The sequence below is a fragment of the Hippocampus guttulatus genome, chromosome 19 (assembly GCF_054856545.1).
Source record: "Hippocampus guttulatus isolate MCC_2025c chromosome 19, RoL_Hgut_1.0, whole genome shotgun sequence".
In the NCBI taxonomy this organism is placed as follows: Eukaryota; Metazoa; Chordata; class Actinopteri; order Syngnathiformes; family Syngnathidae; genus Hippocampus; species Hippocampus guttulatus.
In genome coordinates, this window is record NC_141279.1 from 6,080,123 (window position 1) to 6,102,903 (window position 22,781).

Sequence of the window (22,781 nt, forward strand, 5' to 3'; positions counted from 1 at the left end):
GAGTGAAAAGATCCGTTGGCTTGGCTTTTATCTCAATTTAATGAGTTGACGTCACGGTCAAGGACGCTCCGGCGAATGACAAAGCAGAGCTTAAAATGGTGTGTTTGTTTGTCTGTTCAAACAGAGATGGATTGTGGAAATATCTGCATCAGCTATTCGTGTAAGTCATGAAACTAAAACGGCAGGTTTAATTGCAAGCACTAACCTCGAATAACCACGATGGAGTCTGCGAGTGCTTTTTCATGTCTAAATTAGGCTCGTGTGTAACTGTAGGCACTCACGCAAGCTTACATAGCGGGAGGGAAGAACACACACACACACACACACACACACACACACACACACAGCATTGCACTTCTAATTCAAGACGTCCAGCGCCCTCCTTATGTAAACTGTTGATGTCGGCCCGCCACCAATGTTTTTTCTTTCTTTTTTTTTTTTTTTTTTTTTAAATACATTTACACAGTCAAAGTCAAACAAGTCATCATGTTTCATTTAAAAGATGACACCAGATCACATGCTGCTTTTTTATATGCGGCGACTATCTTAACATTCATTACAAATGCAGATTTTACAGAGAGCTGCTCCGAGCATTTTGGGCGAGCTTATTTATCGGCAAGCAAAAGAGGCAAAACAATTGAGCGCACGTGTAAATAAATGCGTGCACAACTAGTTAGTTACAGGCAGACGCTCGCTTAATCAAGTTGGACAACTTCAGTGTGAGTCACACCCTGCTTGCTATTTGTGTCCTACACACACCAAGCGCGCACACACACAGATTGGATTATCCTGGAGCAGGGGCGGGTAGGCGGGAGAAAGCGGATCTGTTTGCGTGATCGAGAGACACAGAAAGAGACCCCCCCCCCCCCCCAAAAACAAAAAAAGTTGGGAAGAAAAGCGCTGAATGAAGTGCTTGCAAGGCAGAGGTGAGTCATGGTAGATCCCCAAAAGAAAAGCTTGGAATGTCACCAGATGGGGTCTGTGAAAGTTTAGGGTGGGGGAAGGGGGGGTGACAGGGAATGGCGGGGAGGGGCAGGGGTGTCCTGCTGGAATGCCCCCCTCTTCATTCTCTTTCGCCGGCCTGCGTGCACTTGTTGCCTTCTCCGCTTTCCAGCTCCTCTTCAAAGCTCATCAGTACGAGCTTGCAAAAGCGACAAGTCCACTTCTAACCGTCTCTTTTTACGTCTTTATTTTTAATATGCCCCGACTGATGTTTGCTGTTTGGTTGCCGTGACGATTTGGACTTCTGCAGGTCTTGAGCATGTGCTGCTTTTATGCGTCATCCCTGCACATAAAAATGTCCTCATCTCCTGTGTGTGTGTTTTTTTTTGCGGACCCCAGGCGACGACGCCATGACAGGAGACACGGACAAGTACCTCGCGCCCCAGGACCTGCGGGAACTGGGCGACGACTCGCTACCGCAGGAGGGTTACATGGGCTTCAGCGTGGGTGCACGTTCGCAGAGGTGAGACGCCGCCGGCTGAGACACTTAATTAGGTGCACGCGTGCGACCCCGAGAGCACACACGCCTCTGCCAAGCCTTTAACAAGAAGAGTCTGTCGTTGTCGATTTCAAATGCCGTAATTGGCCTAACAGAAAGTTGCATCCAAAAACAATTGCTACTCAGAGCAGTACTACTTGGCGTGTTATTGTAACTTGGCAAATTATTTTTCCGGGCTTCCATAGTTGAAGTGCATCTTCGGTGGCGTGCAATGCACACAGAGATATCACCATTTACCAAAAAAAACAAAACAAAAAAAAACAACACAGTCTGCCTGATGCCATCCATAAGTGATGACAAGTCGCCGCGTTCACTCGTGGATCCACCGAATAGATTTCAAAGGTCAAATGCATTTCACTGCCAAAATATTGACATTTCTGCAACACTGAATGGACGAGGCGGGGGAGGTCGCTGGAATGGTGCTTCGCTGAATGTCTGAGCAGTGACACACTTTTTGACAAGCCTCATGAAATGAGAAACATGTTCGATGACATGACCCTCAGCACACATGTGCACATTTGTTGTTCAGTTATCGGAAAATATGGACATAAATTGGGCCAAGTGGTAACAAACAGTCGGAAAATGTGTTATTTTATCGATTTATTTTGGGGGAAAAAAAAAAAGCTCCCAAGGTCATGTGTTGCCTAAGGTTTTTCAGCCTTTATCGGCGATTGGAAATTTCCCACTTCCTGAATGCAGCACGTGTGTGTGTGTGTGTGTGTGCATGGCATCATCCTGATCCATCCTGCTTCATGGCTCATGATTTTGTGTTCTCTCCCTCATGTGCGCTCTGTGTCTTAGTCCCAAAGTCAGGTAAGGCTGATGGCATGCTGCTGAGGCCCCCGCCAAACCTCCATATACCCCCCCCCCCCCCCCCGAAACCGAAACCCCCTTCTAACCCTTCAAGCTAGATGAAATTGTAACTTCCACATGTACGTTTGATTGGCTAACTTGATTTGTAGCTGTGTCGTCGTGTGTGCCATCTTCATGTGTGTTGTTGTTGGTGATGGCGGTCATGATAATGTTGTTTGTTGTGATTTTTGTGCTTACCCCCCCCCCCCCCCCCTCCCCGTCGAGCTTCCGGGGACCCGAACCTATTGCGTCAAGACGCTGTATAATTTCATGCAAAGCGTCATTAGATAAATGTAAAAAGTAATTCATATACTTTATTTATTGAATTTCGGGATGAACCTAACATGCATGAGAACCATTAGGCTATATTTTTGTTGCCGGCATATTTGTTTGCCCCAGATTTAGTCAGCTGTGGGATTTTGCCCCCCCCCCCCCCCCCCCCCCCCATCCGTATTCAAGTCTTGCTTTGGAACGTGTTTGATCGCCTGGCAGAGTTGAATGAAGTTTCCCTGGCCCGGCTCAAATGAAGTTTAGAGAAGGTCAAATTCGGTTCACTTGTACTTGTAACTGTTATATTTTAAATTCATCCTGGAATTACTTTTTATATCTGAATTTCCCATATCCCTAATTTTTTATGACTAGTGTACGTGCATATACATTTTATGGTAAAGGAGCTGAATTACAAATTCTGGTAATGATCAAGTGTTAATAATGTTTTTGTTGTTGTGGATGTCTGGTGGTGGTCCTCCGCTCCATAAGTGGGACAAAATATTTGCAACATTTCTGCGGTAACTAATGAAATGTCTGGCAGGCGCGCGGACTCGACATTTTAGTGACAGAAAATCGTATGGGTGAACGCGTATGTCATAAATATGAAGTTGGAGTTGCCTCAGCCGCGGTTTTGCTGAATCATTCGGCCTGTAGAAAGAAACGGGGGGGAAAATGTCATCGCACGAGAATGCGCCAATACGATATATTCATACATATGATATCCCTCATCCGCTTATATTTCATAAACTGCATCATTTCATTGAAGCGAGAGAAAAGTGTGTGACAATTGATCACACAAGTAGCCCCTTTTTAAGTGCATTTTTCTAGCTCTCCGTGATGCGTGGGGGTCTTGAAAACCTCCGTTAGTTTATTATTATTCTTTTTTTTTTAAATTCAAATGTCTTGTAGTTTTTGTCGGAAGGTACTCTGAGTAATCCCGGTGAATGTAGTTGTTTGAAAAATCAAAGAAATGTGATGGTTCTGGTTCCTGGAAGCTGCATGCATTTAATGTGACCTTTCCCCCCCACTTTCTGTTCACTTTCACCTTCCCTTTTTTACCATGCCCCCCCCCCCCCCCACCACCATTTTGGCTGTTGTCTCGGTAACCCGTGAACCTGCCCACCGCTCCAACCCCGCGCCCAAGTCTGCGTTCCTTCAGTTCTGACAGGTCCAACACGCTCAACCGCAGCTCCTTCACGAGGGACAGCATGATGATCGAAGAGATGCTGGCGCCCAGCAAGGACATGGTACGGACTCTTGTCATTTATTGAGGGGTGGTCGCCAATCGATTCAATTCAACCCCCACATGTTCCGAAAGCAATCGATCACGATCTCGTCACGGCTCGCAGGAAAGAGAAAATGTGATTAGCGGTCAATTCTGCCATCCATCGCGACAAGATGGTGCGACCATATTTGGCATTGCTGCGTGTCCGTGTGACAAAGGCAATATTTTGTTCACGATGACGCGTCGGTGAACATTTTAGCTCGATGAATGAACGTAAGGACTAATTTCCTGTCTGCTCCCACGCTACCGCAGATGCTGTGTAAGGAAAGGTCTTTCATTGTCGATCAACACAACAAGGTAGATGTCAACGTACGGTGACTCACTTTATTTTTGTGAAGTTGCCTTGTTACGTTCCTTTTGCATCACAGTTTGTCACCCACGCAACCTTGTTGCAGGACATCCCGACATACGTCACGAGACATCATGCCATTCTCTTCATTTTGACATTTGGCATATGACTTTTTGGCACTGTGATGTCATCTTTTAATGTTAGTGATGAAACTCTCTTGGATGTAACCTTACCGTGTGGTCTGGGCAGCACTTGGCGGGGGCCAAAGACTGCGACAACGACTCGCTGAGGAGGTACAGCTGGACACCAGATGCAATGGACAACGTCAACCTCGTATCCTCCCCAGTCCACTCCGGGTAAGTGAGCTATACACTTTTGTGAGATCCAGTAAATGCTAAGATTGTAAAAAATTACGACCATCAATTTTTATTTAATAACACATTAAGTGACATTTAAAACGAAAACCTAAAACATGCAATTGATAGTCGTGGATTCACCAATAAATGTAAAATGTATTTTTTGGGGGGGCGCCCCATTTTTTCTTCTATTTAAGAAAGTGCAGTCTCAACAGTTTGTCTTCTTTTTAGTAATGTGCAACAACACGAGTAAGTTTAAGCTCTGTTGTCGTCCATCCCGCAGTTTTTCCTCTCCGCTCCCGCAGTACGACAGCAGGTGACGACTGACTAACTGGCTGTGATCGATTGATTGGATTGATTCGTCCCCGTTGTTGCCGGCCGCCTCCCCCGCGACCCGGATTGTGTCGTTTCCGCTCACGCACTCACCCCCCCCCCCCACCCCCCCACTCCTCCCTTTGTCCACTCACAGCAGCTGCTGTTTGTTCCCCTCCTACATCGAATGCGCCCTTCCAGACTTGCGGTGGAGTTTTTGTGATCGTATATTTGGAGGACAGATCCCAACGCGGGGTGCTGTGCTCTTTGTGGCCACGTTCATAACACCTTGCTGTACATACACTAAATGAAATTACTCGAATGCACGGTGTGGGTTTTTTTTTTTCCTCTACTAACACCTTTGGACACAACTCGAATCGTGTACGTGATTGTGTTTGTGTGTGCGCGTGCGTGCGTCTTCTGCGATTGGTTGGCAAACAGTCCAGGGTGTACCCCAGGGTAGACGAGGGGTATCGAAAATGGATGGAGTTTGCCCGAAATACACTTGAAGACAATTGCACGCATCACCACAGCACACCCTCAACCCCAAACAAACTTCAGCCTGTCCTGTTGTTGAAGTGCCGCAGACGTCGGAGCATTCTGGTTTGGCTCTACTCCCCCCGCAAACTATCAAGGCTATCCAAACAGACGTTTTCACCGCCTCCAGAATGCTCCTGACTGCCTGTTCTGTGTCCTCCTCATCGTCCTCATCTTTTCTTCAGGTTCCTGGTGAGCTTCATGGTGGACGCCCGCGGCGGGTCCATGCGGGGCAGCCGCCACAACGGCATGCGCATCATCATCCCGCCCAGGAAGTGCACGGCGCCCACGCGCATCACGTGCCGCCTGGTCAAGCGGCACAAGCTGGCGTCGCCGCCCCCCATGGTGGAGGGCGAAGGTCTGGCCAGCCGGCTGGTGGAGGTGGGCCCGGCAGGAGCGCACTTCCTGGGGTGAGACCGCATGATTTTTAACTTTTTCTTTTTTTCCCGAAAGCTTTGCTAAGCAGCTTTTCTGCACTTTTTGCTTTCTGCCCGCCGCCACTTCCAGCCATCCGCGTGGCCACTCCACTCTATATTTTGTCTCCAAACTTTTAAACTCCTGCCCTTGCCCACGGAAAGAGTCCAAACAAAGCCCATTCCTTTTATTGTGAAAAGCTTGATTGGACATTTTTATTTGGTGCTGGGGGGAAAAATTCACTTGAAACCCTAATTGAAACCCAAGACAAACTCCAAACTCTAAATGAGAAAAATTACCCCTGAGACCAGCAATGAAACTCTGAAACCCTTCCCCTGGCTTGAATACTTAAATTTGAACCCAAATCTCTGTCTTGAACCGATCCTTTGACACCCAAACTTGAAATCTTAAACCCAAAACCCTGCCTCGACACATAACGAAAGTTATTACACAGCAGCCCGGCGATGGACGGGCAACCAATCCAACATGTCGTCTTCCTTTGGCGCACAGTCACCTGGGATAGATGATTGACAGCAATGCGTCACAAACCAACGTAGCGCCACCTTCTCACCATTTTGTCACTTAGGACATCAGCTGGAATTTTGTGCCAGCAAAGTGCAAAACGTCCTTCCCACCAACCAAAGTGACATTTCATTCAAATCTCCGTTCATTGACCTCACCCGACTTGTGTTGCGTGTGTCTTTTGTGTGTGTGTGTGTGTGTGTGTGTGTGAGCCGCAGTAAGCTACATCTCCCCAGAATGCCGCCAGCTCTTAATGAAGGCGAGAGCCTGGTTAGCGCAGTGCTCCAGCTGGGACCCCGAGGAACTAGATTTGTTGGGTAGGAACATGGAGAGAACCCCCCCCCCCCCCAAAAAAAAACCCCATAGCATCCGTTCTCCAATAATTCTCTGCTCTTCCCTACGTCCGCCACCCCAGTCCCAACACAGCAGGCTGATGCCTCATGATGATTGTTCCACACATCTGCCTTGAATTTCAGTTCAAACATGACACCATGCTATCGGGTCAGCGTGTAGTTTTGGGAAGAATTTGGTGATTGAGACAGAATATAAGCTAGTCACAAAAAGATGCTCTCCATAATTACCTAATTGGACCTTCTCAAAACTTCTGAATGTCCAACTGCTGAATATTTCAATACTTTTTGGACAATTTGCTCGTCTTAACACAGAGCTGAATGAACAGCAAAATTAACAACAGAGTCAAGGAAGTCCATTTCCATTCCTTTCTGTGAGTCTACCAGTCTCTGATGACACGCTAAGCTCAGTGGCCACTTGGTTCTGTGTTTGAAACCTTGCAGGGGCGAGGTCCTGCTGATCAATTTTCAGCTCTCGTGATTTACAAAATGGGAATAGCATGTTGAACAAGTTCAGAGAAGCTCACGGTGAAATTCACCTTTACATGTCGCAGCGCATTTTGGATTTAAAATGTTCCCCGAAAGCTGACTCTCCCTAACTTTTTGGTGAATTGTGTATGCAGTACACCGTATAGATAAAGGTATTGGTTCAACTTGCATGAATTTGTCCATATACAGCTCTTATCAAATCGTACATTCTTCCTGAAACTACATCTTGTAGCTTGGAATCCATCCAGTTACTTTGACTACTTTCATCTCCGAGGGCGTTGTTTTTCTTTTGGCGAGGCCAATGACATCACTGGTCTCGGTTGGCTTGTTTTGGGCTGGACTGCTTTGTTTATTTGGGCATGTGACTTTTGTTTCAAGGCGCGGCTTGACTCTTTGGATGGTTTTTCCATCAAGGAACAGTGAGCTTGTGATCAGTGTCGACAATGTCCACTTCTTGTGTGAATTCTTTGGATTTAAAGGAAGAAAAAAAATACATTAGATTGCGATGTGACAAAGGCCTCACCCCACATAACTAATACACATATAGAGTAAATCATTACATTCTTTGGGGCAGTTTACCAAAAAGAAAATCAAAGAACCCACTAGTGCAGAGGTGGGCAAACTACGGCCCGCGGGCCGAATCCGGCCCGTTGGTCTTTTTAATCCGGCCCGCCGAATTAAGGTTCGATGTGAATGATTGCATTCATTTCAATTGGACTTGTAATGACAGGCATTTCACCGCCAGGTGGCGCATTGGCTTGAAGTTGCAGAACACAGGGAGGGGGGGGGGCGGGATCTTTTCGACCACCTAGGACCTCTGTATCGCTCTACTTCTACTGGTCTGATCACAACCCATCTGCAGAAATGCACAGGCTAAAATAGGTCATCAACAACACTGTCGTCATTTTAAAAAAGTATATTAATACAGTACGTTCAGGCTTTTGTTCTGTTGATGTTTGATATGGACTGTCAACAAATGCAGTTTTTTTTTTTTAATGTACCATAGCTCGTGCTGACCTGGCCCTTCTGTCAAATTTTAAAAGTCAATGCGGCCCCCGAGCCAAAAAGTTTGCCCACCCCTGCACTAGTGTCCACTGCTCTTCTGTTTCTCCCAGTGAGGTTGTCATCTCGTGGTTTCTTGCTCGTCTTGTGCTGTTGTGCGCTTTGCTTCCTAAAGGTTTCTCCCTCGACCTTCCTTATCTCCGTCCAGCTTCAGACATCCTCAATGTGCCATTGAACGACTGTCAAGCCCCGTTTCTGCCAAACGGCTTCTGTTCTTGGGAGTTTCCATTTTAAAAAAAAAACAAAGATGTGAGGGGTATCAAAATAGCAACGTGACAAATGCCGGTCATCTTTGTGGAATTTCAAAAACAATCGCATGGAAGGAGCACTTCAAAGGGCTTGAATATCTTGCATGACAAATTCAGGAAAAATAGTACGTGACTTTTTCGACTGCCCACGCTGCTGTTCTCATGAAAACGCTTCCAATTTGCGCTGTATACGTCCAGTTTTCAGTGCAGGTGACATCACGGTAACTTTGACTCATCCACATGGAGAACTCCTAAAAATTCTGGCCTGTACAATCTTATTCGTCATACTGTTTTATAGATTTTTTTTTTCTAATTTGAAGCTGTTTTGGGCTAGATTTTCTACAGCGACATACCCCCAAAAACCTGACTTTATTATTATTATTTTTTTTTGCCAACACAAAAATTTTTTTTTATCCGATTTTCAAAATTCGTGGAACGCTATACTTGGGCTGAAGTGGCCATCCCAACTGGACTAACTATTCTTTATTAGGAAATCTTGTTACGTTGCTCATTAAAATGCCTTTTTTTTTTTTTTTGCACCCTTCCGTTACTGCGCTTTAGATGTGTCAACTGAAGTGTTGCGCTTGGTGGAAACGTGGCTTAAAACACTTGGCAGAACCACAATCCATTCCCACCTGCACTCTCTCTAGTTCTCTAGTCTGTGTGTCGCATCCAGATCGGGGTGGGTGAGCGCTATTCTGCATGTTTTAGATGTTTCCCCTCCTGCAGCGCAGCTAACTCAAATGATCAGGATCGTTATGGGGCTTCTGAAGAGCTTGCAGATGAGATGATCATTTGAATCAGATGTGTCAGGGGGAAGTGAATCATCTCAAACATGCAGTACAGTGGCCCTCAAGGACCGGAGTTGCCCATCACTGGTCGAGATGGTAGAGCAACAACTCGGGTCAACTTTTCCATCTTTTTTTTGAATGCCGCATGACGCAATCTACGATTTGTTCCCTACTAGGCCCGTGATCGTGGAGATCCCCCATTTTGGCTCCATGCGGGGGCAAGAGCGCGAACTGATCCTCCTGCGAAGCGAGAACGGAGAAACCTGGAAGGAGCATCTGTACGACTGCAAGACCGAGGAGCTGCGTCAGCTCCTCAACGGCATGGATGAAGGTGAAGGCCCTGCTTTGAATGTCAAATTTCTCAATAAATGTCACTTCATCTAACATCACGTATTTGACACCCTCGCAGAACTGGACAATGCCGAGGAGTTGCAGAGGAAGAGGATTTGCCGCATCATCACCAAAGATTTCCCTCAGTACTTTGCCGTGGTGTCTCGCATCAGGCAGGAAACTCATCAGATGGGACCCGAGGGCGGGACTTTGTGCAGCCGGAGCGTCCCATTGGTTCAGGCCTCTTTTCCAGAGGGTGCGCTTACCAAAAAGATCAAGGTCGGCCTGCAGGTGAGTACAGCGACAAGTGTTTTTATGCGACTTTACAAGCTACGCTTGAACGCTTCACGACGGTGTGCTACAGTATTTTTCTGTGAAATTAAAGAAAAAAAAAATAATACCCTGACCATTTTTCTTCCGGTCTCTCAAGGCCCAGCCGGTACCCGACGAAACCGTGAAAAAGATCTTAGGAAACCGTGCAACCTTCAGCCCCATTGTGACAGTGGAGCCCAGACGGAGGAAGTTTCACAAGCCCATCACGATGACAATCCCGGTCCCGCCGCTCTCGGGCGAGGGGCTTTCCAACGGCTACAAAGGAGACTGCACGCCATGTCTCCGCCTTCTCTGCAGCATCACAGGTGAAGTGGTATTGTTAGCACGACTCGGTCACCACAATTTTATAAGATGGGCCGCGAAAAAAAATATATATTTGCCCTCATCCCAAACATTAGCTTGGGGAAACTGTGCATTCCATTGCACTACCTCAGACAGTGTATGTAAGAAAAACAAAACACCAGGACAGAAGATGAAATCCTTCCCTTGTATCGTTTGGCAGGTGGTACATCGCCAGCACAGTGGGAAGACATCACGGGTACGACTCCGCTCACTTTCGTCAACGACTGCGTATCTTTCACGACCAACGTTTCGGCACGGTGAGGAGTCGGGCTTCTTCTCGCACGTCAAGAGTTGCGCCTCGCGTCCTTATTGGGTGTTTGTGAGCAGGTTCTGGCTGGCCGACTGCCACCAAATCCCGGAGACGGTGGGTTTGGCCTCGCAGCTCTACAGGGAGCTGATCTGTGTGCCCTACATGGCCAAGTTTGTGGTGTTCGCCAAGATGAACGACCCGGTGGAGTCCAGGCTGAGGTGCTTCTGTATGACTGACGACAAGGTGGACAAGACCCTAGAGCAGCAGGAGAACTTTGAGGAGGTGGCCAGGAGCAAAGACATCGAGGTACTTATTTGTAATTCGGGGTCCGGACCTGGCGACATTATTCACATATGCACTGTTTAAATGATTGTAGCGATGCTTCTGACTGGTTTGTGTGTGTTCAGGTCCTCGAGGGTCGGCCCATTTATGTGGATTGCTATGGAAACTTGGCTCCCCTGACCAAAAGCGGTCAACAGTTAGTGCTCAACTTCTACGCCTTCAAGGAAAACCGCTTGCCTTTCTGCGTCAAGGTACTGAAGACACACCCACTACATTTCAAAAAACATTTTAAAGACTCCATTCACAGGCAGTAACTAGGTTACTGCCTGTCATCGACCCGCTAACCTCGAACCACGATCTGTATAATCAATCGTCATGGGTTTACCGCTTGGTTCAACCCCTCTTCCTGTGCGTGAGCCAGTTCATTCCAATTGCGCTAATTGGGTCATGCAAGGCAAGGGTGTAGGAAAAGTAAAAAAAAAAAAATTCATTAGTTGTCATCAGTACGATTAGACTGTTGGACAGTCGTTCAGTGCTTTGCACTCACACACACACACACACACACGCTCAAGCTGTTGCCCCCGGTGTTGTCCCCCGACCCCGGATAAGTCGATCCATACATTCACAACTGAACTCAAAGCAATTCGGATCAAGACATTGCTGGAATTTAGCCATAACGGCAGGAGGTACATCAAGAAGCCATTCCCCCCCCCCCCCTCCCCCCACCGCAGGTACGAGACCCCAGCCAGGAGCCGTGCGGCCGTCTCACCTTCCTCAAAGAGTGCAAGAACACAAAAGGCCTGCCACAAACGGCCGTGTGCAACTTGAACATCACGCTGCCCGCAACCAAAAAGGTAAGGCACAAGTGGCCATTTTGTGTCATCACTTTCCATGACCATCCTCACCGTCAGGGAAGTAGCAGCGCTAGGCTAAAAGTCTGAGGGAAGACTTGTCCCAAAGCGTGTCTTTTATCTGTTTCAGGCTTCTCTCAGTGTCGATTGGTTCTTTATTGTACGCTGTGGTTGCTTGACGTTGGCTGTTTCGTTTTCATTTGGATGCTATTTGGCTGGCTTTTTTTTTTTTGTTTGTTTGTGGCTTGACTCGATGATCTTACTTTTTTTTTTTTTATCATGGTGCTTTTTGATTTACTGTTGGTTTGTTGACTTTTTCTTTGCTGCGTTTGCCACAGTGGCTTCTGGAGCTTCTGTAAATGGCTCTCTTTTTTTTTTCACACCCTGATGTTTCTTTCCCCCTCCCTCTCCTTTCCTGCTTTCCATTATGTAACTCTTCACCCTTGCCCCCCGCCCCCCGTCCGCCCGTTTCTGCAATGCATCTTGGGAACCAGGAAATGGAGTCAGATGCCGAGGATGAGGTAAACTACACCCCCTGCCCCCACCATGCGCTCCCCTCTGCTAGATCTGCTTAGCGTAGGCTTACTCTCGCCGCTGCCCCAAGGGAAATGTAACACTTTCCCTTGCCCAAGTGCTGACTTTTGCATGATATCATATAGACACTTGCTTTTTAATCCAATGTAATACCCTTTAAGATTACGTACTTCGAAAGTGGTTCAACATGAAACCTGTTTTATGTAAAAAAAAAAAAAAAAGCAATTGGAAATATCCGGAAATTGGCTGTTCAATAAGAGTGTGTTTTTCCAAGTCCAGATCCTGCTCCAATTGGCTGCAGCGTACGATTTTTCGAGCTGCGCTCACCTGATAGCCCACTTGTGTTGTTTGCTATTGTTGCAGACTGAAAAGCCCGAGCGACGTCATACCTTTGCATCGCTAGCCTTACGTAAGCGCTACAGCTATCTGGCCGAGCCTGCACTGAGTGAGTTTTGTCCTTTTCACTAACAACAAAAGAAACCCTTCAATTAAAAAACAAACAAAAAAACACTCGTGATGATTTTCATGATTCATTTGTCCAAGGCGTTGTAGTAAATTAACATTTCTCATCCTAACACATGCACTGTCCACATGCTTGTTTACGACATGGTACATCTTTTTTTTTTTTTTCTTTTCACGAATGGTTTTGGAACCGTTGTGCAATGCTTGCCCACGTTGTTTTGATTTCTTGTTCTTCTGGCTCCGATTGTTTTAATAGTCAACATCAGAATCTTTCTTTGAATGTCCAACTGTCACAACGTTTCAGGTATTCCGACAGAGGTGGTCAAAGAAAGATTTGCTTGACTTTTCATTTGTCCCATTTTGACTTTTTTAGCTCTCTATGGTGAAGTGGCAGTTGTTGTTTTGTGGAACAGCCGTGCATGTTCAGAGGTCTTGATTTTGGCTGGTGTTTTCTTTCTGTAGTGTACGCTTGTCACCATCTTTTTCTGGACTGCGCATGACAAAATGGACCAAACGTCAGTGTTGGAGGACACATTTTGTCATTAAAAAAAAAGGCAAAGGGCTTGTGTGGCCTGACATTAAGGGCCATGAATAACATTGGGACCAAACAGATAAAAGGCACTTTCAAAGTGGTTTGAAACTAGACGCAGAATCCATTTGCTGCTTTGAGAACATTTCATGAGGAGCTGCTTTTGAAGTAATCCTGGTGCATTTGTCCTGCCATTTTTCCGTTGCCAATTCAGTGCCATTGTCTTTGTTTTTGTTTTTTTTTTCTTTGCTGCTTTTTGGGCTTCGATATGAATCATCTATTTTGTTGTGGTTGTCAGTGTTCAAGAGAACACTTGAATATCTCATCACTTGAAGAAACCACTGTTTGTTGTTCCTTTGATAACAGAAATATTTCACTGACCAACTCTCCCTCCTCTGATCTCTTCTTCTTCCGCATCATCTTTTCTTTTCACATTTTTGTTGACTATTACACATCCTTTTGATTTCTTTTCCCATTACTTCTCCATCATTGTTTCTCCAAATTCCGCCGAAGAAACAGCAGTTGAGCGAAGCACACCAGCCACAAGAGCACTGCCTGCTGGTCACCCTCACAAACCTGTCTTTCCAACCAGACCTTACGCCTCATGGTCGACTGCTCCTCTTACCCTCCCTGGCCAAGCAAAGCTCGGCGGAGTGGGCGGTTCCGTCATCGTTGCCGATTCATCGGCCGGCTCAGCAGCTGCTTCTCCACTGAAATCTGCCTGGCCCTTCACCCCATCACCTGCATGTTCTTCTCCAATTAGAGCCAGCATGGGAGCTCCATTGCAAGCACCCAATCCGGCATCCCCCGACATACTCCCTTCGTCCCCGGTGAGGTCTTACAGGACTATACCATCACCCATTAAAACGGTTGTCCAGCAGGCTCACTATCCTGTCCAGGCCTCCGCCGGCTTGGTGTCCTCTCGAGTTCCATGTAAACCTGCCACAGATCCTGCTTCTATCAAAAGTCTTTCTTCACCCTACGCATCGAGGACCTCTCCAGTTCACTCTCTACCCAATGGTTACATACCAGATAAATCCCCAGCTGCTCCAATCTCACCAAAGAAACCATACAGCATCTACAGTTCTAGTATGTCTTTTAAGATAGACACAGGAGCTCCAAATCCTCCGTCTGCTAAAAGCCTCTCCACCCTGCCCTCTTTGAAGACCTCTTCTGATTCGAGCCTGTCTTCTCGGGTGGGAAAAACCTCCTTGTCATCGGTGACCTCGACCGGGAAGACGACCATTGCGTCATCGGAATTGCCCATGGTGAACGGAAATGTTTCACCCGTCAAATATGCGTCGTCCTCATCTACACCCTCCTCACCTTCTTCCCGACTCCTGTCAGAGAGAAGCCTTCAAGAGCGGATACAAGCCACCACCCAGGCAGCCACATCTGGCATCAGTGCTGCCATAAATGAAGCCATTGACTCCTATTCTGCAACTGGCTATGGCTCGCTTAAATCGCTGTCATCCTCTCTCAGATCTGCTCCAGCAAATTCTGCTTACGGTCCTCTGAGATCTGCTGCTCCCTCCTCAGTGCCTGCAGTTACCTCAAATACAGTGACTGTACCCGTATACTCATTGGTCAGCGTCATGCCAGAGACCCCAGTTAAACCAGGGCCAGGCTCTCTCAAAACGGCGCCTCCCGATTCCAATCGCACCTCACCCTCTCCATCCCTATCCTCCTGTGTCACAGCCTCCAAAATGAAGTCCCAGTTGAAATCACCGCCTTACATCACGCCACCCATCATTCATCACGCCGCCACCTCCAACCAGGAGATATTAAAAGATGTAGCAGACATGAAAGAAGACCTGATGAGAATGACGGCCATCTTACAGACGGACACACAGACGGCTGCTAAAACGGTCCAAACGTCACGCACCAGCACTCCTCGTGAGACCAAGTTAGAAGACGATGAGCCATACAAACTTGTTGAGAAAGTGAAGGAAGATTTAGTGAAGGTGAGCGAGATACTACAGAAGGATATTGTGAATGAAAGTAACGAGAATGTTGAAGAGGATGGCTGGGAGGAGTTTTCCACAGATGAGATTGAGGAGGCCCAAAGAAACACATTCTCTGACCGACACGCTCCCTTTGATGAGAGCTCACATCTGCTTAAGCACCAGTCAAACAATGACCTTGATTTGGCGAAAGTGGTCGACTTTTTAACCAGCGATATTGGGGCTAGCTCCCTCTCCAAAATGGCAGAATTGAAAAGCAGATATGAGGAGCTGAAAGGGGAAGGGGAAGAGAAACAAAAACGTATTCTGAAGCCTTCTATGACAATACAGGAGCACAAACTGAAAATGCCTCCACCAGTGTCGGGTATGCTCAGGTCCCCATCCGAGAAGGACCTTAGCAAACTTGCCGAGTCTTATCAGGGGGGCGACGCCATTCTCGAGTCCCCAGAGGAGCTGTCTCATGAGCAGGATAAGAGTCCGCTGTCTGACAGTGGCTTTGAGACGAGGAGTGAGAAGACACCATCTGCTCCCCAGAGTGCAGAAAGTACAGAACCCAAGCCTTTATTTACTGATGCTCCCATCCCTCCCAGTGTGTCTGAGACCAGGTTAGAGGAGGTCCATGTTCAGAGACTCTCAGATGAGCCTCTCTTTATGGAGGAGGCTGCTTCTGCTCTTTCTTCTGCTGAGTCAGGTGCAGCTTCAGGAAGCTCAGTCGCCTCCATCCAAATGATGGTTCCAGAGGAGGACTCAATGAGCATGTGTCTTAAAGAGGAGACTCATATTACCACCACGACCAGAATGGTCTATCATCAGCCTCAGCTCACTGACACCGCAGAGGGGATTGAGGAAGCCGTGTCAGTGCGAGACATCATGAAAGCCTTCCAGTCTGGTAGGGACCCGTCCAAAGACCTGGCAGGCCTTTTTGAACACAAAGCTAACCAGGACTCAGTCAAAGGCGACGAGCTGTCGCCAAGATTTCTTAACAGGGACATAAAATGCAAACCCAAAGTAGAACGGATAATTGAGGTTCATATTGAGAAAGGCCACAGCACAGCAGAGCCGACTGAGGTTTATATCAAGGAAACAAAGAAACACCCTGAGCTGTATGTCTATAAAGGGGACCGGACCATTAAGGAACTGCTTGATTATGATGAGAGCCAGCAGGAAGAGGAGGAACTGATTGCTGAAGAATACCTGCCCCCTTTCCTGGAAACATCTCGCGTTAACACACCAGTTTCGCAGGAGGAGGACAGTCGGCCAAACTCTGCTCAATTGATAGCTGACGATTCCTACAAAGCACTAAAACTGCTCAGTCAGCATTCCATAGAATACTACGATGATGAGCTATCGGAGATCAGAGGAGAGTCCTACGGGTTTGCTGAAAAAATGCTACTCTCCGAGAAACTAGAAGCATCCTCGACGTGTCATTCAGACACAGAAGATTCCGCAATGAAGACTGACAGGAACCTAACCTCTGAGCATCAAGATAGCCCTAAAAGGGAGTTTATATCCAAGTCCAAAGATGGGTCCTCGAAAGCAGGAACATTTTTGCATCGAGATGAATCACCACAGTTTGATAAAGTTACAGTGCTTCATTATTCAACTGAACAAGGTAGCCCCAAACATGCAGTCTGGATGAGATTTACTGAGGATAAACATGACAGGAGCAGGGACAAGCTCCTATATGAGGACAGGGTGGATCAAACTGTAAAAGAAGCGGAAGAAAAACTCTCTGAGGTTTCTCAATTTTTCCGCGATAAAACAGAAAAGCTTAATGATGAACTTCAGTCACCTGAAAGAAAGCCTATGCGACGAGAACTCAAAGAGCCGAGGTCTTGGCCAAGCTCGGCATGCAGCAGCCCTCAAAAAACTAAGGCAGGGGACGAGGCATTCAGTAAAACCAAACTCAGGGAGCCTTCTGTTGGTCAAACATTTGGTAGCATTTTACCCAATGAAAAGAAAAGCTGCAGCTTGCCAGGCAGTCCTCAGAAAAGCCAACAATCTAAGACCTGTGCGTCTGAGCCATCCTCTCCTTCACACATAAAATCTGTGAGGATGAAGTTCGAATCTGAGGCTCAGAAACAACCTCAGTCTAGACCAAGCAAAACACCCCCTCCAGTTCAACCAAAACCTTCTGTAAAGAAATTACAGGAGAGCAAACTCCCCGTTTACCAGTTTTTTGCTGATAGAAAAAAAGTTACTGAAACATCCCAGGGGGAAATACCCCAAAATAATAATGAAGACGCAGATAGCACGAAAGTGGCTTTGGTGTCACCCAAGTCCCCCAAACTGTTTCCAAATAGAAATGTCCCAAACGTGTCGGTACAAAAAACATTTTCAGAGAAAGATAGTGATGCTAACGAACATTATGTCACAAAGAAAGTCACAACAGAGGTATCAAGAATAGATAGTGATGACCTTATGAATAAAAACGTAAGGAAAAAATCTGAATCTCAAATTCCTCTCAGAACAACATTGATTTATAATGACCTCCCTAAGAAACATCCACTAACAGAACCCTCCCAGATTCCAACATTATGTAAAAGTAAAAGCCTTGAGGCAACCTCCACCAAAACAAATGAAAATGTTACGTTTGAAATCCTTGACAACGCCCCAAAGGATTCAAACTTGAATAACTTGGTCAGTTCCAGGGATATTCTGGAAAAAGTCATGACGACTCCGGCTGCCGCAGCACCTAAAGAAAATTTCAAAGGCATTAAAACGTTACCAGTTTATGTCAGTCTACAGGTTGGCCGCCAGGCTGAAAGGGAGGCCAAAGGGGGGCTGCATGCTGTCAAGCAGAAGTCAGTTTCTGGACTTGGTCCACTCAGCCCAGATGATGACACCCTAGAACAGATCTCCTTCATAGATAGCTCAGGTAAAAGCCCCCTGACACCAGAGACCCCCAGCTCCGAGGAGGTCAGCTATGACCTCACTGCAAAGACCCCTGATGGCTTTATGGGGTTGGTACCAGATAAACCCAGCCCAATCATGGAGGTACCTGAGGAATTAGAACAAGATGACCAAGGAAGAGGCATCATCTTTTTGAAAGAGACCACATCTGAAATCAAAACTAGCATCAACGCTGCCCAAGCAGACCTCGCTAATGCTAACATGCAGGAAACAATGACAGATAACTATCAGAGATTAGAGAACACTTCCATCCCGCAAGAAAGCACAGTTAACGGGTATAATTATAAAACTGGACAGGAGGCCTCCATCGACAAAGGCGTTGCATACATCGAATTTCCTCCTCCGCCTCCTTTGGACCTCTCCGAAACGTCTGATCCAGACAAAAAAGGTTCTTGCGCTTCGTCAGAAACTGAGACGGAAATGATGGAGGTGAATTTACAGGAAGAACAGGAGAAGCTGCTGATTGAACCAATAATACGTATTCAGCCCCCTTCGCCGGTGCCGCCTGAGGTGGAAGATAGCCAGTTCAACGGTGAGGACGACGATGATGAAGAGTCGATCTTTCACCCGATTCCCTCGAAGAAATTCACTTTTAAAGCTCCTTGGGAAGTGGAGGGCCAAAAGAAGGAGGAGAAGGAAAATCAGGCCAAAATGAAAAAACATGACAAAAACGGAAATGACAAAGATCCTCTGGTTGGGACCAACGGTTCCAATGGCAAGGGGGAGGACGATGAATGTGAACAAAATGGAAACGACCAGTCCATAACAGACTGTTCGCTAGCCACAACAGCTGAATTTTCTCACGACACTGACGCAACAGAGATCGATTCCCTTGATGGCTACGACCTCCAAGATGAGGATGATGGACTGTACGAACAAGCCGACTTGAAGTCGTTAGGCTCCCTGGACAGCAGGCGAGATGTCTGGGCGACTGACACTTTCAGGCCCTTAGACCGTTCATTTCCTCCAACTAAGCTAGAAGTTATTGAAGAGGAGAAAACCCCCGAGGAATGTTTGAAGGATTTGCCATCAGATGTTAAGAAACCTAATGACGCTCAAAAAGATGCTGTTGAAATGAATGGACAAAAACTCTCAGCAAAAGAGGGATTTTCAGATACATACTTTAGCTATAAATTGGAAGAGGAGTTCAATTCTCCTTTTAAGACTGTTGCGACTAAAGGGTTGGACTTTGACCCCTGGCCCAGTAAAGGTGCTGAGGAAGACATTGTCGACATGGGAGAGGCGCTGGCAAGCAACGGTGAGCCAAAGCCTTTTGGACTAGCGGTCGACGAGCAATCTCAGGCCACGACGCCCGACAGCACCCCTGCCCGCACGCCGACAGACGATAGCACGCCGACGAGCGAGCCCAACCCCTTCCCGTTCCACGAGGGAAAGATGTTTGAGATGACGCGCAGTGGTGCGATTGACATGAGCAAGAGAGACATGGTGGAGGAGAGGCTCCAGTTTTTTCAAATTGGTGAGCATTCCTACTCCGCGGGCAGGTACAGGGTCAGGGACACGGACGTAGACGGCAGTGATCAAGAGCCCACGTGTACCCCTGTAGTTGTCCCCCTGGTCCCTGTACAGGCGACTACGGTACAGCTCGAAATATCAAACGCCGCTGGCAGAGACACAACCGCCAACACCAAATTCACCACGTTTAAAACACGATCAAGCTCGTTTGATGAAACGTCTGATAGTCGTTTGGACTTTCCGACCACTTTAGAGGACTTTAATCTGGCTACGGGTTCAAATTTGGATATTCTAAACTATGCAAATTGCTCAAATTATCTCACTGATTATTTTATAAATTCCATCAGTCCTTTGGATACACTTTTGGAAACGTTTGAGGATTTGGGCAGCACTTTATCTCATAGCTCCTCTGCACCTTCTCAAGAAGTAACCAACACACAAACATTGAACACCTGCAGTGACACCAGTGGCTCGCATTTTATTTAAGATGACACTCTTAGTGTTGGTACTCATACAACCTTTGTTTAGCCACAGAGAGAACAGCAAGGCTTTTTTTAAATTTATTTTTTTTTAAATCCTCTAGCAATAAGAAGCACAGTGCCCAGAGAGGTCGAATGCAACATATGCAAGTCCAGGTTTGGACCCCTTAGAGAAGTGATCTTCTACATTTAGAATTCCATTGGAGACTCTCACTTTTGAAAGCACAAGCGATCCAAAAAAATGATATTTACACACAGTTTAGCCAAAAGCCACCCAATATGGAGAGCAAGTGACACCAAGGTACATCAGTAGGCATACGCCTTACCCTCTGGACTGAACCGTTCCCAAGGGAGCTGAAGTTAGAGGCGACAGCACCTCCCGTTGAGGACCGAGAGAGCTGCAGGGATGCGTCCTTTTCGGAACCAGCTAAGACGTTCCCGCTCCGCACGCGCCGCTAGCTCCACCTGCACCAGCACCATCGGCACCACATCCACACCGTCTGCTAGCGCTGAGAGAACTGAGGTTGAGCAGCCAAGCGGAAGGAAGAGTAGGCCGACACTCGGAGGGGGAGAAGCAGGAGGAGGAAGGGAGTGAGGTTGATCAACCAATCACGATTCCCGTCACCGCAAACACGACTAGTTTGTAAACTTTTTTTATAAACACCTTTTGTATCTTCTTCTCTTCTGCATGTAGTTGTCGTGGGTGCTCTGTGGTGTCAAGTGGAGCTGTCACTTGTTTGTGTTATCCTTGTGTTGTGTGATTAAGGCCTGCCCGAGGTGATTTTGTGATGTTTTTGATATTTAGCAGCAGGTGTGGTCTGGAATTAGTGAAAGCTTTACACTGGAAGTTTTGAGTGCTTTTTGTCGGTACTCTTCCATATTATTGATATGCCTGACAGACATGAAAGGCCTCTTCAATTCTAGCGTTCTCAGTCCCATTAAAGGTACCAGCGGCACTTTCCTGTCAACCATTTTATCAGTCAGCGCATATATTGCAAAGCACACCATAACACCAAGTAAAAATTGACGACCCCGGTGCTCTAATGGTCTTGAGTCGCGGTTCGCTAGAACTTAAGAAGCCTCTCTCAGGATTAGTGAAACGTTTTTGAAGAGTCTGACATCACTCTGAGTAGGCGGCACAGCAAAAGCACCAGGTTACGGATTGCGATCTTTGTTGGTGTATTTACTCTTTTGGGTGCGCTGAGAAAACAATTCATCGACCCAACTTGACAATCAGGCCTCGCGAGTACAGACCGACCCCTTCTGATGTCAAGCGGCGGCGGTGAGTTGCTTTCGTCAGCCGGTGGAATGTTGCCTGATGGTTTGTGACGTGAACCTTAACTACTAACAATACTACCCGACATTAGAACCAAAGCGCTTTTCTGGCCTCACTGATCAGTTGTCTGCATGGATGATGCGGTCACGCATCAGAATAAACATCACAGGGTTATCCACGCTTGAACTGAAAGCGATTGAGGATAGTTTGGCCAGAAGAGTTGAGACAGTGAGCTCAGGTTAGTCTACTGACTTGCATCACGTTATCTCTCACATAAGTGACGTAGTGCAAAAATAGACACGGCCCATTTTCATTTGTCGAGCTCTCTTGTGTCTTCATTCTTAGTTGTCAGATCTCTTGATTGTATTTGTTTATCCATCATGCAATTTCCAATTTTTTTTTTTTTTGTTGTGTGTTGCGCTGCCCGGGTTTCAGGCCCTCAGAGTCCCTGTGAGAGGACGGACCTCCGAATGGCCATAGTCGCCGACCACCTGGGACTCAGCTGGACTGGTGAGTCCGCCCATGAGCCTAGTTTTTAGAGTATTGATTATGCGGTGTCTGCTGCCATCTGGTGGATGCATTGAGTACTTTTTTAAAAAAAAGTCTCCATGTGCTGCAGTGGCCGTCATCAACATATCACGTGAGGATCATCACCACCATGGCCCGGCAAACTTTTGTGTCCAGATGCCTTATTAGATTTTTAAAATGGACAGATGAGCCAGGACACATGCAAATGTTGAGTTTGAATGTGTAGAAATGGAATCGTGCCACTCCCATGTTGCGCACGAGGCATTCAGGGCGCGGTCCCTGCAGCCCAGCACAAGCCAGACCACCTGCACTGCAGCATCGGCCCACGCCCACTTTGCGCGCATGTGTGTGTGCGTGTGCGCCGTGGCAGGGGCGTTGCGGCGCGCCCTTCTGGCCAGTGGGCGGGCAAGCACTTCTGATCCATTTTTAATGTGTGCCTACCGGAGGCAGTGCTGGAGTCAACAAGTGAACGCAACGTTCTCTGCACCTTGAATTTATTGCCGGTTGTCATTTAAGTTCCCGTTGAGCTGACTGCAGGCGGATGAGCACAGACCATTACCTTGCAACACTTGAGCTTTATGAATATGCTGTTGTAAAAAGTGCTCAACCATGGAATGAGATCCACTGCCTCCCTTTAGGACTTTAATAATGCTCATCACCATCCCAAATATCAATTCAACACTTTGTTTTAGGGCTCGGCGCTTCATTTATTTTACTAATTAGTTTGAGTTGATTTATTTTTGCATGTTCTAAACACGGATGTTGACTGATTTTGCTGCGTGTGGTGCAGAGCTGGCCCGCGAGCTGGAATTCTCCGTGGAGGAGATCAACTCTATCCGAGTGGAGAACCCGAACTCCTTGACGGCGCAGAGCTTCATGCTGCTAAAGAAATGGGTGCAGAGGGACGGTAAAAACGCCACAAGTAAGACGCGCGCGCTGCCGACGATGTCGCCGGGT

General features: G+C 47.0%; 1 protein-coding gene across 13 annotated transcripts in view; it reads left to right on the forward strand.

The window, feature by feature from the left end:
* The window catches only part of LOC147189826 (ankyrin-3-like), a 56,188-nt gene that overhangs the window by 26,406 nt on the left and 7,001 nt on the right, over positions 1–22,781 (forward strand). For 7 of the 13 annotated variants that reach the window (XM_086099546.1, XM_086099542.1, XM_086099539.1 and 4 more), the window contains 20 exons: positions 125–160; positions 1,342–1,465; positions 3,768–3,870; positions 4,161–4,205; positions 4,447–4,553; positions 4,837–4,869; positions 5,588–5,812; positions 6,557–6,655; positions 9,455–9,609; positions 9,688–9,899; positions 10,039–10,246; positions 10,444–10,540; positions 10,611–10,839; positions 10,941–11,066; positions 11,547–11,669; positions 12,161–12,187; positions 12,564–12,645; positions 13,711–19,545; positions 21,732–21,806; positions 22,615–22,746. In XM_086099546.1, the coding sequence (XP_085955672.1) occupies positions 125–160; positions 1,342–1,465; positions 3,768–3,870; positions 4,161–4,205; positions 4,447–4,553; positions 4,837–4,869; positions 5,588–5,812; positions 6,557–6,655; positions 9,455–9,609; positions 9,688–9,899; positions 10,039–10,246; positions 10,444–10,540; positions 10,611–10,839; positions 10,941–11,066; positions 11,547–11,669; positions 12,161–12,187; positions 12,564–12,645; positions 13,711–19,545; positions 21,732–21,806; positions 22,615–22,746 (8,073 nt within the window). The remainder of the gene's footprint in view (positions 1–124; positions 161–1,341; positions 1,466–3,767; positions 3,871–4,160; positions 4,206–4,446; positions 4,554–4,836; positions 4,870–5,587; positions 5,813–6,556; positions 6,656–9,454; positions 9,610–9,687; positions 9,900–10,038; positions 10,247–10,443; positions 10,541–10,610; positions 10,840–10,940; positions 11,067–11,546; positions 11,670–12,160; positions 12,188–12,563; positions 12,646–13,710; positions 19,546–21,731; positions 21,807–22,614; positions 22,747–22,781) is intronic. The other 6 variants (XM_086099541.1, XM_086099544.1, XM_086099550.1 and 3 more) reach the window with 5 other exon arrangements.